Source organism: Mesoplodon densirostris, chromosome 6, assembly GCF_025265405.1.
Source record: "Mesoplodon densirostris isolate mMesDen1 chromosome 6, mMesDen1 primary haplotype, whole genome shotgun sequence".
NCBI lineage: Eukaryota > Metazoa > Chordata > Mammalia > Artiodactyla > Ziphiidae > Mesoplodon > Mesoplodon densirostris.
This window is the reverse complement of record NC_082666.1, coordinates 6,482,030-6,498,190: the sequence shown is the minus strand read 5'-3', so window position 1 is coordinate 6,498,190 and position 16,161 is coordinate 6,482,030. Positions and strand designations below refer to the sequence as shown.

The 16,161-nt window shown below is 49.3% G+C and overlaps 1 protein-coding gene and 1 pseudogene across 5 annotated transcripts in view; both read left to right on the top strand.

The window, feature by feature from the left end:
• The window catches only part of USP20 (ubiquitin specific peptidase 20), a 47,134-nt gene that overhangs the window by 9,937 nt on the left and 21,036 nt on the right, over positions 1-16,161 (top strand). For 3 of the 5 annotated variants that reach the window (XM_060100617.1, XM_060100613.1, XM_060100614.1), the window contains exons 2-8: positions 4,917-5,028; positions 7,222-7,318; positions 11,771-11,824; positions 13,526-13,588; positions 13,914-14,045; positions 15,087-15,183; positions 15,547-15,616. In XM_060100617.1, the coding sequence (XP_059956600.1) occupies positions 7,238-7,318; positions 11,771-11,824; positions 13,526-13,588; positions 13,914-14,045; positions 15,087-15,183; positions 15,547-15,616 (497 nt within the window). In that variant the 5' untranslated portion in view covers positions 4,917-5,028; positions 7,222-7,237. The other 2 variants (XM_060100615.1, XM_060100616.1) reach the window with 2 other exon arrangements.
• On the top strand, positions 406-1,740 carry LOC132491575 (septin-7-like; annotated as a pseudogene).

The following is a 16,161-nucleotide window of genomic DNA, read 5'->3' as shown; positions in this document are numbered from 1 at the left end:
CTCATGGTTTTAACTTGCATGTCTCTGATGGCAGATGATGTTGAGCGTGTTTTCATGGGCTCATTGGCCGTTCTTACTTGGTGAAGTATCTGTTTAATCATTTGTCCGTTTAACAAAATTAGACCATTTATCCTTTTGGGAGTTGTAAGAGTTCTTTATATATTTTGGATATTTGTCAGATACAGGTTTCGTGAACATTTTCTTCCAGCCTGTAGCTTGTCTTTTCATTTTCTTAACATCATCTTTTGAAAAGAAAAAGTTTTAATTTTGAAAAAGTCCAGTTCATCAGTGTTTCCTTTTATGATTAATGCCTTTTGTGTCCTGAGACCTTCGCCAGCTCCAAAGTCGCCAAGATTTTCTCTGTTTTTTCCTCTAGAAGTTTCAGAGTTGTAATTTGTTTGTTTAATGTCTGTGATCCGGAGAACTGGCAGGCTGTTCCGTGCCCAGGCTGGTCCTGGAGGGACTGTTGGTCAACGGGAGGGTCAGGGTGAGGTCCGGGGCTGCGGTGGATGGGAGGTCAGCCTCAGCACTGTGGTGGCTCAGCAGACGGACCTTCAGGGCTCCGTGGGGTTTGCAGATCTCCCACATCAAGTATACAGCAATCAGTGAAGAGAGCGGTTGAATTCACACTTAGGGTTCTACATTAACCAACTCATTATTCCTCACGGATTTGTATTCTCCAGAGCATCCAGGTCCTTCCATAGAATAAAAAAGACCGTATAGGTGGAACAATCCAAAGTTTTCTACAAAGAAGGTGGTGTTCAGTTGCTGCTCACAATAGTTGATGCCCTGGGGTTTGGAGATGCAGTTGGTCATAGTAACTGCTGACAGCCTGTTACCGACTGCATTGATAGCACATCCGAGGACCACCTAAGTGCAGAATCTCGAGTGAACAGACGTTAGACGCTGGACAGCAAGATGCCGTGTTGTTTACACTTCGTTGCTCCTTCAAGACATGGACGTCAACCATTGGATATCGAGTTTATGAAGTGTTTGCATGAAAAAGTGAGTATTATCCCACTTATTGACAAAACTCACACCGGAGAAGTGCCAACGGTTTAGAAAACAGATGATGAAAGAAACCCAAAGCTATAAAATTAAAATACGTGAATTTCCAGAAACAGTTGATGATGAAGAAGAAAAACTTGTTAAAAACATGGAGGACCGTTTACCTCTTGCTGTGGAAGGTAGCAGTACTGTCCTCAAGGTTAATGGCAAAAGGGTCAGAGGAAGGTGGTATCCTTGGGGTATTGCTGAAGCTAAAAGTGGTGAACATTGGGATTTGACAATTCTAAGAAATATGTTGCCAAGAACACACATGCAGGACTTGAAAAATGTTATTGGTAACGTGCGCTACGAGAACTACAGAAGCAGAAAACCTGCAGCTGTGACTTACAATGGAGTTGTTAACAACAGAACAAAAGGCAGCTTCCTAAGAGCCCCCTGGCACAAATGGAAGAAGAAAGAAGGGAGCGTGTAGCTAAGATGAAGTTGGAGATGGAGCAGGCGTTGGAGATGAAGGCCAAAGAAGTTCAAAAGCTGAAGGACTCTGAAGCTGAGCTCCAGCGGCGCCATGAGCAAATGAAAAAGAATTTGGGAGCACTGCACAAAGAATTGGAGGAAAAATGTCATCAATTTGAAGATGAGAAAGCAAACTGGAAAGCTCGACAGTGTACTTTCGAGCAACCAAACTCTTAGAGAACCGTGGAGAAGAATGAGAAGAAAGGGAAGATCTTTTAAACCCTCTACTGACCACCAATTACATAAAGTCTGTGATTCATTTCTAAATAATTTTTGTATACGATACATAGGGTAGGGGTTAAAGTTCTTTTTTTTTTTACCATATGGATATCATTGTTCCAGTACCATTTGTTGAAAAGACCATCTTTTGCCCATTGAATTATATCAGTACCTTGGGATTTCCCTCGTGGTCCAGTGGGTAAGACTCCATGGTCCCAATGCAGGGGGAGCAGGTTCTATCCCTGGGCAGGGAACTACATCCCACATGCCACAACTAAGAGTCTGCATGCCGCAGCTAAGAAGTCCGCACGTCACAACTAAGAGTCTGCATGCTGCGGCTAGGAAGTCTGCATGCCACAACTAAGACTTGGCACAGCCAAAATTAAAAATAATAATAATAATGAATTATATCAGTACCTTTGTTGGAAATCAATTGACAACAAATGTGTGGGTCTAGACTCTCTGTTCCCTTGAGCTGTATGTCTGTGTTTGAGCCCATGCCACACTGACTTGATTACTGTAGCTTTATAGAAAGTCTTAAGTCAAGTGGTATAAGTCTTCCAACTTTGTTCTTTGCAAAAATTGTTTTGGCTATTCTAGGTCTTTTGCTTTTCCCTATAAATTTTATTTTATTTTTTTATGAAAAGAATTATTTATTTATTTATTTATTTAGACTGTGTTGGGTCTTCGTTGCTGCACGCGGGCTTTCTCTTGTTGCGGCAAGCAGGGGCTACTCTTCATTGCAGCGCGTGGGCTTCTCATTGCAGTGGCTTCTCTTGTGGAGCACAGGCTCTAGGCATATGGGCTGCAGTAGTTGCGGCACGTGGACCCTAGGGTGCGGGGGCTTCAGTAGTGGTGGCACACGGGCTCTAGGGCACGTGGGCTTCAGTAGTTATGGCACACAGGCTCAGTAGCTGTGGCGTGTGGGCTTAGTTGCTTCACGGCACGTGGGATCTTCCTGGACCAGGGATTGAACCCGTGTCCCCTGCATTGGCAGGAGGATTCTTAACCACTGCACCACCAGGGAAGACCCCTTATAAATTTTAGAATCAGCTCGGCAGTTTCTACAAACAAGGCTGCTGGGATTTTGATTGAGATTACATTGAATCTGTAGATCAATTTGGGGAGAACGGACATCTTAACAATATTAAGTGTGCTAGTCCGTGAACATGGTATATCTCTCCATTTATTTAGATCTAATTTAATTTCATGGATAGGAAGATTCAACATTCATCATCATTTTCAATGGCAACGTAGTACAACAGTGTACGGTTGTGCTATTATTTATCCAGTTGCCTGTTGTTGTTCACTTAGATTATGTCCAGTTTCCCCCCATTATAAACAGTGTTACAGTGGATGTCTTTGTCATTGTGTCTTTGCACACACCATTGATGACTTACTTAGAGAACATCTGGAGCCAAGTCAACCCTCTTGACTGTTCTTTGCTCTCTGCCTTACTTAAACTGGTGGGCATTTGTGTGCGGTGGAATGTGGAATGCCAGTGATCGGGCTTGCTTTTGGTGAGGCCCAGTGCACAGTGACTCAGAACAGGGGTTGGCTAACTGTGACAGCAGGCCGGAGTTGTTTTGTCAAGCCCTTGAGCTAAGATTTTTTTTTTTAATTAATTTATTTTTTGCTGCATTGGGTCTTCGTTGCTGCACGCAGGCTTTCTCTAGTTGCAGTGAGCGGGGTCTACTCTTCGTTGCAGTGTGCGGGCTTCTCAATGCAGTGGCTTCTCTTGTTGTGGAGCACGGGCTCCAGGCGTGTGGGCTTAAGTAGTTGTGGCACGTGGGCTCAGTAGTTGTGGCTCGCGGGCTCTAGAATGCAGTCTCAGTAGTTGTGGCACACGGGCTTAGTTGCTCCGTGGCATGTGGGATCTTCCCGGACCAGAGCTCGAACCCGTGTCCCCTGCATTGGCAGGAGGATTCTTAACCACTGCACCACCAGGGAAGTCCTGAGCTAAGAATTTTTTAAAAATATATTTTTAATGGATTATAAAACAAAACAGAAACAAAGAAGAATATGTTTTGAAGATCACTGTGGGCAGCAAAGCCTAAATCCTTACTACCTGGACGCTTATAGAAAAATTTTGCTGACCCCTGACTTAGAGCAAGACTCTTCACTGGACAGACCTGATCAGGTCCCCGCCAACCACGTACTAGCCCAGGATCGACCGTGGCCAAGTTCCTAGCTCATTAGCTCCAGTTCTGTTTCTTCATCTGTAAAATGGGCAGTGAGAGTACACAGAGGGTTTTCAGCCACAGGGCTATTTTTTTTTTTTTTTCTATCTGAAGTTGCAGGAATGTAAGTAGTCTGATTGCACATGTGAGTCAAGAGTGGGCCTGTCACTGTCATCCTTGTCTGGGGCAATGTTCACGGCACTGGGCATCAAGCTCATAACCTGGCTCAGCCATCTAGCTGGAGAGATGGGGCACATACCAAAGCTACTCAAAAAACCCACATACTGCAGCTTAAAATAGTGTGGAGCTGCCACTCACCCAGCGCACTTGGCCTCCGTGGAAACGAAAAACTAAAAATCTGGGTTCAAAGGAGGAGGACTGGAATTTAGAACCTTGAACCCCGTCATTGGCATGTGACCATTTTAAATGGTAGCTTCTCACTGCCTCTCCCTCTATGAACTGCCCACACCTGGGAAGCTGTGGCCCACCAAGGAAGGGAGAGCATTGGTGACATGCGGACGAATCTGATTGTGTCTGTCGCCTAGGGTCGGGGGTTCTGAGCAGTACAAAGTTCTTGGGAGTCTCAAAGGATGATCTGAGGGTCTCAGTGGCCCTCCTGGAAGGGGCGGATCCTTCTGTCCGTGGGGAGCAATAGCTGGAGAGGCCCCGTGGCCCTCTCCTGCAGATCCCTCTCTCGGGGATCGCGAAGGTAACGCCCAGCAGTGATTAGTGAAAGGTCCAGCTCCCCCCAGGAGGGGCTGTTTGCCCTGTTTGACAGCTCCACCCAAGCCTTCTTCAACGGCCCCTTCAGTGGTGTGTTTTTATTGTCCCTGTGGATGGACTGGGGAGTGTGTCCAGCCTGTGGATACCCCAAATGTCCAAAAATTCACTTTCCTCTCCCAGGAGGAATTCTGGGCTGTTTTTAGCCCCTGGTTGGTGCTAAGAGTGATTTTAAGGTAACGGAGGTACATGAAGTGTGCTGGTTTGTCCCTCTAGGTTCCCTGCCAGAAGCCTGCACTCACCCCGGCCCACTGCAGCCCAGCACTGTCGGCCGTCACCGGAGAATGCGGATGCTGGCTGCTTCCTGGGACTGTCGCTTTGCACAAAGGTAGGCCCATAGCCTGCTCCACTCAGGTGTAGCCCTTATGCACAGACCAAGGAGGAAGTTTGGATTTTTCTTTTTAGGTGAAATAATGGAATTGTGGTTATGTTTGTTTGTTTTTACTTTTTCTTTTTTCAAGTCTTGTAGAAAAACATACACGGATGAAATGACGTGATATCTGGGATTTGCTGCAGAAAAAGAGGAAGTGGGAGGTTGAGATGAAGCAAGGTTGGCCATGGATTAGTTGTGAAGCCAGGTGATGGGTACATGGGGGTGTGTTACACACTTCCATCTGCATCTGCATCTGTTTATATTTTCCGTAAGTTCCAAAGAGAGAGCCTTAAGAGTCTGACCAGCTGGGGTTTCGGCCTTAGCCCTGGTGCTCCTGTTTGCAAGACCTGAGACCAGAAGTGTCCCGTTTCCTCATCTACAAAATGGGGCAAAACACAGCTGCCTCAAAGATTGCCGGGGCAAGTTTTCAATGAAAGAATACACAGAAAGCACTTAGTCTGGGACCTGGCCCCTAATCAGTCCCAATCACTCCTGTTCTGGCTGGGAGTCTGGGCCAGTTCACCCCCGGCCGACCATATGGAGTGAGGAGGGGGCTTACAGGAGGGTGCCTGGGGGTGTCCACCTCCCTCTGGTGGATGCACAGCCTCTGCCTTTGATTAAAGCACTTTTGGCTCCACCTACATCTTTGATTGGTTGGACCTTTCTTGATAATAGTTTGGAGCTAGAATCAAAAGCCAGGTTCCTGGGTACAATTTCTGCTAAAATATTGGGTTGTGGAAGCATTTACTTAGTTATTTCTTTTTAAACATTTCCTTTTGAAATAATTATAGATACACAGTAAGTTGCCAGGAATGTGCTGGGAGGTCCCATGTACCTTTCACCCAGTGTCCCCCAGTGGTAACACATCTCTGGTGTTTCTGTACCACAGTGTCATGACCAGCAAAGTGACTGGTACAACCCAGGGAGCTTATTCAGATTTCACCAGTTTTACCTGCACCCATTTGTGTGTATGAGGTGTGTGTGTGTGTGTGTGTGTGTGTGTGTGTGTGTGTGTGTGTGTGTGTTCAGTTCTGAGCAGTTTTACACACATGTAGAGCCACGTAACTACCACCACAGTCAAAATACAGAACTACCTATCACCACCAAGGAGTTCCCTCAAAGGAAGCATTTGTTTTTCAAAACAGAAATACCATTTTTCCTTCTGATTTAAAAAAAGAGAGAAATTATACACAGAAGAGTGTCAGGAAGGAAGTTTGCCACAGTATCATCAGCAATTTTACTTTATACTTTGTACTTTTTTTTTAACATCATCTGAGTTTTGTTTTTATAATAAGCATGTATCATTGTAAAAAAACAACAAAGCTATTGTGAAATCTCTCACCCAGATACACCACCATTTGGTGCTTTAGTGAACATCTTTCGGACCTCTTCCTAGGTTGGTTTGCCCGCCCTTCTCTCTGACTTGCTCCTTCTCAGGAAACATTTTCTGGAGGAGCTGCTGCTCTGATGGCCTCCTCTAGTATCGTGGTGTTTAAGGATTCTTCTCTAAGTGGGGTTTCTCATAGGAAGTGAGATAAGTGGCCTATGGGGCACCTGGCCTCTCAGAAGCTCTTGAGAAGAGGGGTCTTGCTTGCTTAGAGAAGACTGAGGTCAACATCTGCTTCTTGCCTTTCTACTTGGTTTTGAGATCCAGCCTCTCCACCCAGCCCTCTGCTGCCCCCTTGGGTAGAGTAGTCTCCAGGGCATGGGTCTGGTCTCTTTTAATAAAAGTACCACGGTTTTAGATTCCTTGACACGCAGCTTCCCCAATGTAGGCAGGACCCTTGCATCTTCCCTGTCGACACTTTTAATCATCACACCCAGCGCTTGAATCCTAATCATCATCCCAGCACCTGCTCTCCCTGTGCCAGCCCTGTGCCAGCCCTGTGCCAGCCCTGTGCCAGGCGTTTGACGTATATTATCTTCATGAGTCCTCTGAGCAACCCATCAGGGTGGGTGTTATCTCCCTCCCCAGTTCTCAGGCAAGGAGGGTGAGGCTCAGAGAAGTTAAGTCGCTTCCCTGGGTCACCAGCTGGTATGTGGCTGAGCTGGGACTAGAGACCAAAGTGTGCACTTCACCACCAGCCTCCCCTGCCTCTGGCCAGCAGTGGCTGCCATTAACCCAGGATTCCTTGTGTTTTCTTGTAGGTAAGCCCAGGCCAGCATGGGGGACTCCAGGGACCTTTGCCCTCATCTTGACTCTATAGGGGAGGTGACCAAAGAGGACTTGCTGCTCAAATCCAAGGTAAAGGGTCAGACCTTATGGGGCTGAGGGCCACACCCAGGGCCACCACATTCCTGGGGTACAAACGTTTCTGAAGCAGCGGAAGAACTGGCCCCTGACAGTCTCTTCTTGGCCTTTTCTGTAAATGGAAAAGCTGGCGACAGTTTAGGAGGCCTTCCAGGGGCTGTGTCCTAACAGCCATTAATTACCATGTAGACCAGTCCATTTGGGAACACTGATGCTCTGCCCATTAGTGGTTGGAGCAGGTGCAAGGCAGGGAATGAGTCAGACTCTGAGAGTCCACGGGCATTTTTGCACACGTGATCTGTGAAGGGCTCAGGGAGCCTCAAAGAGAGAAGGTGGGCCACTTCGAATAGGGAAGATGTGTTGTCTGTTTGTTAAGTTAAATTTTTTTAAATAGGTAACGTGGTTCAAAAATGAAACAACGTAAGAAGAAAAATGTCAAGAAGTATCCCCCCACCTGCCCTGTGCCCAGCTTCTCCATTCCACCCTCATGTAACCAGGGACATTAGTTGCTTTCATATCTTTTCAGAGTTTCTTTATGGAAATACTTATTTTTCATTTTCCCCTTTATTACATAAAAGGTAGTGTACCATAGCTATTTTTGTAACGTGGTTTATTCACAGGACAGTGTATCTTGGAGCTCTTTGGCCTCGGCACATAGATCTCATGGTTTATCTTGAAGCTGTATCATATTCACTGTGTGGACTCCATAGCTGCTCCTCTGTGGGTGGACATCTGGGCCCTTTGCAGCCTTCTGCCAATACAGCGTCGTCGTGTTCAGAGGAAGGGCCATGTGCAGGGGCCATTCCCAGAAGTGGGGGTGGGTCAGATTCCTAGACATATTTCCTTGTCTTCTTTCCAGGCACCTAATGCTGGTCGTTCAGCCTCCCTGCACCAGCAGGTTCTGGGTGGCTTTTGGCCTGAGCTGGTTTAGTCTGGGCCCGCATGAGGGCGCGATTCTTCAAAGTACCCATGGCTTCTTTTGAAGTAGTTTCACTGGCTGTTACTGAACCAAGTTTGTTTGCCCAGCGTGCATTAAGCCAAACGCTGAGACACTGAGGTTTGCAGCAGAGAAAGGATTTATTCACAAGGCAGCCAAGCGAGGAGACGAGAGAACAAGCCTGAGGTCCACCTCCCCAAAGGCCAGGGGCTTGGGGTATTTATGGATTAAAGAAGCAGGGTGGTCTTAGGCGTGGGGACAGGTGAGGTAATCGGTGTTCTGTGCGGGTGTTGTCTGAGTTACGTCCTTCTTCCTGGGATGTGTGTTCAAAAATGGAGGCGCCTAGCATGATCTGAGGGTGGAGTTTTTGGCCCTCTGATGACAAAAGGTCATTCATCGGACACCTACGTAGGCCCAGTTTTAGGGTCAGTGGTCCCAACCAGTTTAAGCCAGCTCAGACTGGACAAGAGCTGACTCCAAGTTTCTAAAAAACAGCTTAAGCCCCTATTCCTATAGTGACCCATACATCAGAGCTGTTAGAGCTGTTATCTATAGGGGTTGTTAAGGAGTCTTGTGATATATAGGCTACGCGAAGCTTGGAGGGTATGCAATTTGAGAAAAATAATTAAGACAAGCTTGCTCAGTGAAGGCAGGCTCAAAGCAGAGGGGCTTTTTAAGGAGCTGATTCCCTAGCTGCTATTCTGTAAGACAAGTTCAATTTCTGTTAATCACCAATTTCTGTTAACCCTAAGGGGCACGGTTTCAGTGTGGCCAGGAGGAGGGGCAGCGAGGCTCTGGTGCATTTGCACGGTCTAATGCTGGGTCTCTTCCTGAGTCTGCACAAAAGAATAAGTGAGACAAGCTGAGAGGATTTCTCAGGGAATCTGAGAGCAGGGAGGAGATAAACGAGGTGGGAGGAGGGAGGCAGAACGTGGAAAGACTGGGCTGGGACGTGGCAGCCTTTTGGAAATCTACAAAATGAAACCAATGTTGTTTTAAAATACGCAGAAGGGGCTTCCCTGGTGGCGCAGTGGTTAAGAATCCGCCAGCCAATGCAGGGGACACGGGTTCGAGCCCTGGTCCGGGAAGATCCCACATGCCGCGGAGCAACTAAGCCCGTGTGCCACAACTACTGACCCTGCGCTCTAGAGCCCGCGAGCCACAACTACTGAGCCCACATGCCACAACTACCGAAGCCTGCGTGCCCAATGCAGCCATAAATAAATAATAAACAAACAAATAAATAAAATTTATAAAATAAAATAAAATACCCAGAAGGGGCACGGATTGAACAGGTAGCTCAAAATGGAGGAAATGCAAATGGCCGAGAAACTCTTGAAAAAAGATGCCTGACTTCCCCGATGGTTAAGGATTTTGCCAGAGAAGCAACATGACACCATTTTCAGGTGGGCAAAGCAGAAGCTGCTCTCACTCAGAGCTGACCAAGGGAGGGAAGTAGACCAGGCGTGGTAGTGGGGTTAGGCATTACTGTGACTTTAGGGGTGTAATGCCACCTCTGGGAGTTTATCTAGTAGAAGTGTAGTAACAGTTACAAATACAGCAGTATTTATTGAGCATTATTTGTAAAAGGAAAATACTGGTGGCAGTCTGCATGTTCATCAAGAAGGGAATGAGTGAACAGATTGTGGTGTCTGTGCCCATGGTGTGTACCACCATGCACTCATGGCAAAGAATGAGATGTGGTCTCTGTGTACAGACTAGAAGGATGACCACAAATAGGTGACAAAAGCCTGTTACCGAAAAATTTGTATAGGATGATCTTATTTTTACTAGAAATCACACCCCCTCATGCATATTTGTTTATATAAGAAGAAGATATGGAGGGATATACTTCAAATTATTACAGCATATATGTATTGCATATAGTATACTACACATTATATACAGAATATATGTATTGTATATAACATACTACACATTATATACAGTGTACGTGTATCATTTAAATTGTTAAACATACAATACTTTTATCATTCAAATGACTGAAATGAAAAAAAAAAAACTTGGGAAGATGGGAGTGAACTGTGAAATCAGAAAATCACAAAAGATGACAGATTTGGAAAGGTCAAGAGCTGTGACTTTGAGTCCACTAAGCAGACTGATCTCTAGCCAGCCGTAGCATCCTTAGCAAGAGACCCTAAATCACAGATTGCAAATCTCTGCCCTGTTGTATGGGATGAGCTGTGTCACCTCCACCCTAGTGAGAGTCCCACATTCAGGCTGTTTACAAACAGCCAAAATCTGGGCTTAGTGAGACGAAGAAGTTCCCATGGAGGCCTGGGGGTCGACGTGGTCACCCTTGGGAGGAAACTGGGAAGTTTGATGACCGCGGCTCCTCAGCTTCCCCTTCTGACTCTGCTCTGTAGGGTCATGACCTCTCTGAGCCTCAGTTTCTCATCTTATGAAGGGGATCTTGATGGGACCTGCTGCACAGACTGTGGTGGGGATTACATGAGCAAGGTGTAAAAAACTTAGCTGGGTGCTTGGACTGTTGTGATCCCTCACCAGAGGTCAGCTCTCACTCTGATTAAGTACTCTGTAACTGCTTCCAGCGCTTAGAATTCATCGCACAACTGGCAGAGACACATTGGGTATTGTGGAGGCTTAATTGGGGATTGCTGTTCTAGACAGGCACAGACAAAATTACTTAGAACAATTTAAATTATAACGAAGAGACCCTGAGATACGGTGGCTTAAATGAGACAGAAGTTTACTTTTCTCTCACTGAACAGTCCAGACGTAGGTAGCACTGATAGAGTGGCTCTGCCATTCTCAACACATGGCTTACATCTCCAGGTCCAAAGTGGTTGCTTCACTTCCTGCCATCACATCTGCATTCCAGCCAATGGAAAGAGGAGAAAGAACAAGGGTTATGCAAAACTCATAAGTGGCACATGTCGCTTTTCGCTGTCATACTATTGACTAGAACTGAGCCCCATGATCACAGCGGGGGCTGGGACACATAGTCTGCAGCTGGCTGGCCATGTGCTCAGCCTAAATTCATGGATTCTTTTATTAAAGCAGGGAGGAGAGAGATTGGTAGACAAGAAGCAGGCTCTGTCATCCAGACCACCAGAAACCTGGGTGTTTTCTGTGGTCAGCAAATATATTGATCTCCTGATCTCTACCAGGCTCTCTGTGAAGTCGCAGGGGTAGGCAAAACAGACCATCCTTCTTTCATGGAGCCCATAGCCTAGGTGGGGAGAAAGGCTTAAATAAATAAATGCAACGAAGGAAGAGTAGAAGGTGTGTTGAGGGAGCATATTATGGCGTCTGTTTATTTAGGCTTTAAATGATGGTATTGAAAATGTGTTTACAGGCACATGATAAAACGAAATTCAAACATTAAAATTTAAAGTGCCCCTGTGGGCCAGCGAGGGCCTTTCTGAGGCAAAGCCTCTAAGCTGAGACCTTCAGGTGCGTCCGTCAGTGCACATCCAACAGGCCACTCACACCCTTCTCTTCCTCTCTCTCCGCACCTCACACAGGGCACCTGTCAGTCATGCGGTGTTTCCGGACCCAACCTGTGGGCCTGTCTCCAGGTAAAGTATCCTTGCAGCTGTCTGGGGTGTGGAGCTGGGTCCAGACTCTGCGGTGGGAACATCCGTCCCCCATGGGCACAGCTGGGAACCTTGGGCAGGGACACAGGGCATGGATGTCTCGGGTGTGGTTCCCAAGCCCAAGCCAAGAGGGCCCCAGAGTCTGCGAGCCCCTGGCCTGGCTGCCCTGGCAGCCATTAAAGATGCCAAGAGTAGAAAGCAAGTTGGAGAAGACTCTGGACTGAATGATCCCATCGGCATTAAAGGCAGAGAGAGAGAGAGAGGGAGGGAGGGAGGGAGAGAGAGAGAGAGAGAGAGAGAGAGAGTGTGTGTGTGTGTGTGTGTGTGTGTGTGTGAGAGAGAGAGAGAGAGAGAGAGAGAGAGAGAGACGTTGTAGCATCTTGGCTCTGAGCCCTGGCCTGGGCCTTTGTTTCCTAGAGGCCACAACACTGATAACTGGCCCCTCCTTGCAGACCCACCTTAGCATAGAATTTGACGAGATGATGCCTGTGATGTTCGTAACAGGGCGTGTGGCCGGTAGACAGTGTCCAGGAAAATCTGGTCGTGATTATTACTGCTTACCAAAAAGAGTAACCGTAGATGTATCAACACGTGACAGTTTTCTCTGGGGGGTAGAATTATGGGTAATTCATTTTTCTTTGTAACTTTGTAGTGTTTTCCAACTTTTCTACAAGTGTGTGTTGCATTTTATAGTCATACTGAAAATGGCTGTTAACTTAAAATTTCTTTGAAAACAAATACAAGGAGAAACAAAAAAGCCCACAGAGGTGAAAATACCATAGTTCAAGTCTGTCTTTTCAGAAGACATAGGACCCCCCACGGGGCTTTGGCCTCCTCCTTTTGGGCCTGTTGCTCAGTGTAAACTACACTGCAAGACACTGTCTGGGCCCCCAGGGGACAGCAAGAAGTGCGAGGCGTGGTCATACCTCCTGGGAGCCCACAGGCCCCCCAGAGAGACAGAGACGGACCTGATGCAGAAAGTGGCACATCCTTTATGACACAGCCCAAAGGTCGTTTCCTTGAAAGGTCCTCATCAGCCTGTGCAGTGGTGACCACAGCTGGAAATGACACCAAAGCACTCCTGCGGAGAAGCAGGCTGATCGCTGGGGCAGAGGCTCGCAGAGGAGAGACCCTTAAGCTGGCCCTTGGGAGCTGGGTGGATTTGGGAGAGGAGAGTGCAAGGCCAGAGGCAGGTCACCAGGGACACTGAGGGGCACGGGGTCTGCACCGGGCCCCAGCCGCCTCTGCCCGATTCAGTGTTCCCCGTTAAAAGATGGCTGTGAGGCCCAGTCTCCCCACCCAAAGTGTGGGTCCCGATAACTGGCCCCTCAGGAAGTGGGGTTTTGGTGAAAAAGGGACAAGTGGAGGGGGTGAGGGTCTGGGCGCCAAGCAGCCAGGCCTCAGCTGTGCCCGGATCTGGCTGCGACCCTGCCTGGCTTCTTGCAGGAGAGCAGCAGCTCCGGGCACAGTGCCCGTCTCGCTCAGAGGCGGGGGCAGCTGTGTGGTAGCCGTTCCTGTCCAGCGCGGACCTTGGCTGTGCAAGCCTGTGTTCCTGCAGGGCGGCAGGGCCTCGGTGCCTGTGGGTCCTGTTGGGCGGAGACGGGCACTGGCTCGCCGTGCTGGCAGCGTCCTCTTGGCCGCCCCATCCGTCCGCTCTCCTTTCCTCTCCACCCCCCTCCCCAGGTCGCCTGCTCCTACGTTGGCTGCGGAGAATCCTTCGCTGACCACAGCACCATCCACGCGCAGGTGAGCGTGGTGGCCGGGAGCATGGGCGCTGCGGTCCGACAGCCCAGAGTTCAAACCCCAGCTTCGGCCGCACCCAGCGCCGTCTACCGCTCTGGGCTTCAGTGGTTATATGTGTAAAATGGGAAGAATCACGGCGAAGAAGCAAGAGAGAATGCTGCTGCAGCCCCTGGCACTCCTGGCCTGTGGGGGGAGCGGATCCTGAGCTTCTAGGTCTCTGACCCGATGGGGCTTTTTCCTGAGGCTGGAGAGCTCACGCAGCCCTGAGGCAGGCCTGGGGCACCCATTAGGCCACTGTATCCTTCTGATTTTGCATCTTGCCCTCTAGGCCAAAAAGCACAACCTGACAGTGAACCTGACCACGTTCCGGGTGTGGTGCTACGCCTGTGAGAAGGAGGTATTCCTGGAGCCTCGGCTGGCGGCCCAGCCGCAGGGCCCCTCACCCAAGTTCTCAGAGCAGGTGAGTGGGTGCGGGCGCCAGCCAGGGAGACGCCCAGGAGGGCAGGGCGGTGGGTCCCCGACGGCGTCCATTCCTGCTCAGCGTTCCCAGCTGGCTTTGAGGAGCTCGTGTCAGCGAACGCCCGCTGAACCCCAGCCCTGGGCGACACGGAGGTGCCTGGAAGGAGGGCGGCCCTCCCACAGGGAGTTTGTAGGCCTCGGGTGAGCCCAGGGCCGTGGGGCGGGGCACGCCCTCCCTGGCCTGTGGAGAGTCCCTGGTGACGGTCCTGCAGCCGCCGCTCATGGGGAAACGCCCGGAAACCTCCTGCCCCTCACCAGGCAAGGCACACGCGGGGCGCCGAGCAGCCCTTAAAGGAGGCAGGCGGGTGAGCCCAGCCCGGAGCCGGCCTCGGAGAGCAGTCAGAGAGCCGGCCCTGGAGCCCCGGGAGGCCAGGCGTGTGTGCGTGTGTAGGCCAGGCGTGTCTGCGTGCATGCGTGCGTGTGTGTGTGTGTGGAGGCCAGGCGTGTTTGCATGCGTGTGTCTGTGTGTGTGCAGTGCTGTCTTCACATTGGACAGTGACCATCACATAATGGGTGCTTAATAAGTGTATATAGAAAACGTTTGTGGACATGGTAGATATTTATGATTTTTTACAAAAAAGGCTCTGAAGAAGTATATACAAATCCTGTTTTGAGGGTGTATCTGTATTAACAGTTAAAACGCTACATAGATAAGATAGATTATCAACAGTGGTTGTCTCAGGAAAGTTGGATTGCCTGTTGTTTTTTCTGTGTTTCTGTTTTTTCCCAAATTTATTATAAATAAATTATTACTACTCATTACTGTAAGTAAAATACAAGTCACGGAGTTCCCAGGGCAAGGCCACCAATGCCCTCTCTTTCCACGGTGTCCTCTGCTCGGATGGGCTGGCTCAGTGCAGGCTGGGGGCCTGGGCTTCTCCCCTGACCCTGAACCCCAGCGGGGGAGGCACATGGGCCTCTGACCCCAACCCCTCTCCCTCCTCACCCCCCTAGTTTACCTCACTCTGGTTCTCGAACACAGGACTCTGTGCCGCCCTCCCACCCTCTGAAAGCTGTCCCCATTGCCGTGGCTGACGAAGGAGAGTCCGAGTCGGAGGACGATGACCTCAAACCGCGAGGTAATGGCCCCACGCGCTGCGCTGCCTGGGCAGGGCGGGGTGGCCTGTGGGGCACGAGGGCTTCCCTGGGGTGCCCGCCGCTGCCCTCAGCCTTGTACAGCCATGTGCCCGTGGGCGGGCCGGCCCCTCTGCACCCAGGCCGCTGCCCCTGCTCGGTGCTGACAGTGGGCTGGGCTGGGCAGAGGGTGGAGGGGTCCGTGGGTTCCGTACACTGCGGTAACCAGAGCTGCTGGGAGTGGGACCACGTCAGCGGACTCGGCAGGTTTCCGGGGTGGGTCCAGGGGACTCAGAACCATCCTCTACGGGTTCCTGCTGTGTCGAGATGCTCACCTTCCCCTTCCTCTGTGTGCGCTGGTCTCCCAGGCCTCACGGGCATGAAGAACCTTGGCAACTCCTGCTACATGAACGCAGCCCTGCAGGCCCTGTCCAACTGGTAGGTTGCGCCTCATCTGGGAGTTGGGGCCCCCAAGCCGGGTTCTGTATGTTACCCACAGAAGCCTGTATATGGATACACATCAGAATGCCCCAAACCACACACGCCCTCTGACCCAGCAATCCCTCCTGTTGGAATTTATCCTAAGGAGGTACCCTGAGATGTCAAGAAAGCTGTCTGTGCAGTGAGGTGCATGATTCTGCCGTTTGCTGGAAACAAATTAAAGGTTGATAAAATCATAAATTTATTGTAGGGAAGCCTTACAATGAGTTCAGGAAAAAATGGTGCAGGACAATGTTTATTAAAAAGAGGAGGAGTTCAGAAGATGATAAGTAGGAAAAAGGAGGTTATAAACCTTTGTTTGGTGCAATCCCATTTTGGAGGGAAAATATTATTTTCCATCTAGGATAGGGTGTCCACTCCCTGAGGCTGGGACATCTATTCCTGGCACTCAGGGTCTCCCACCTAGTAGGGGTTCAATATGTGTGTGTGTGTGTGTGTGTGAGAGAGAGAGAGAGGAGGGAGGGATGGGGGATACTCATACA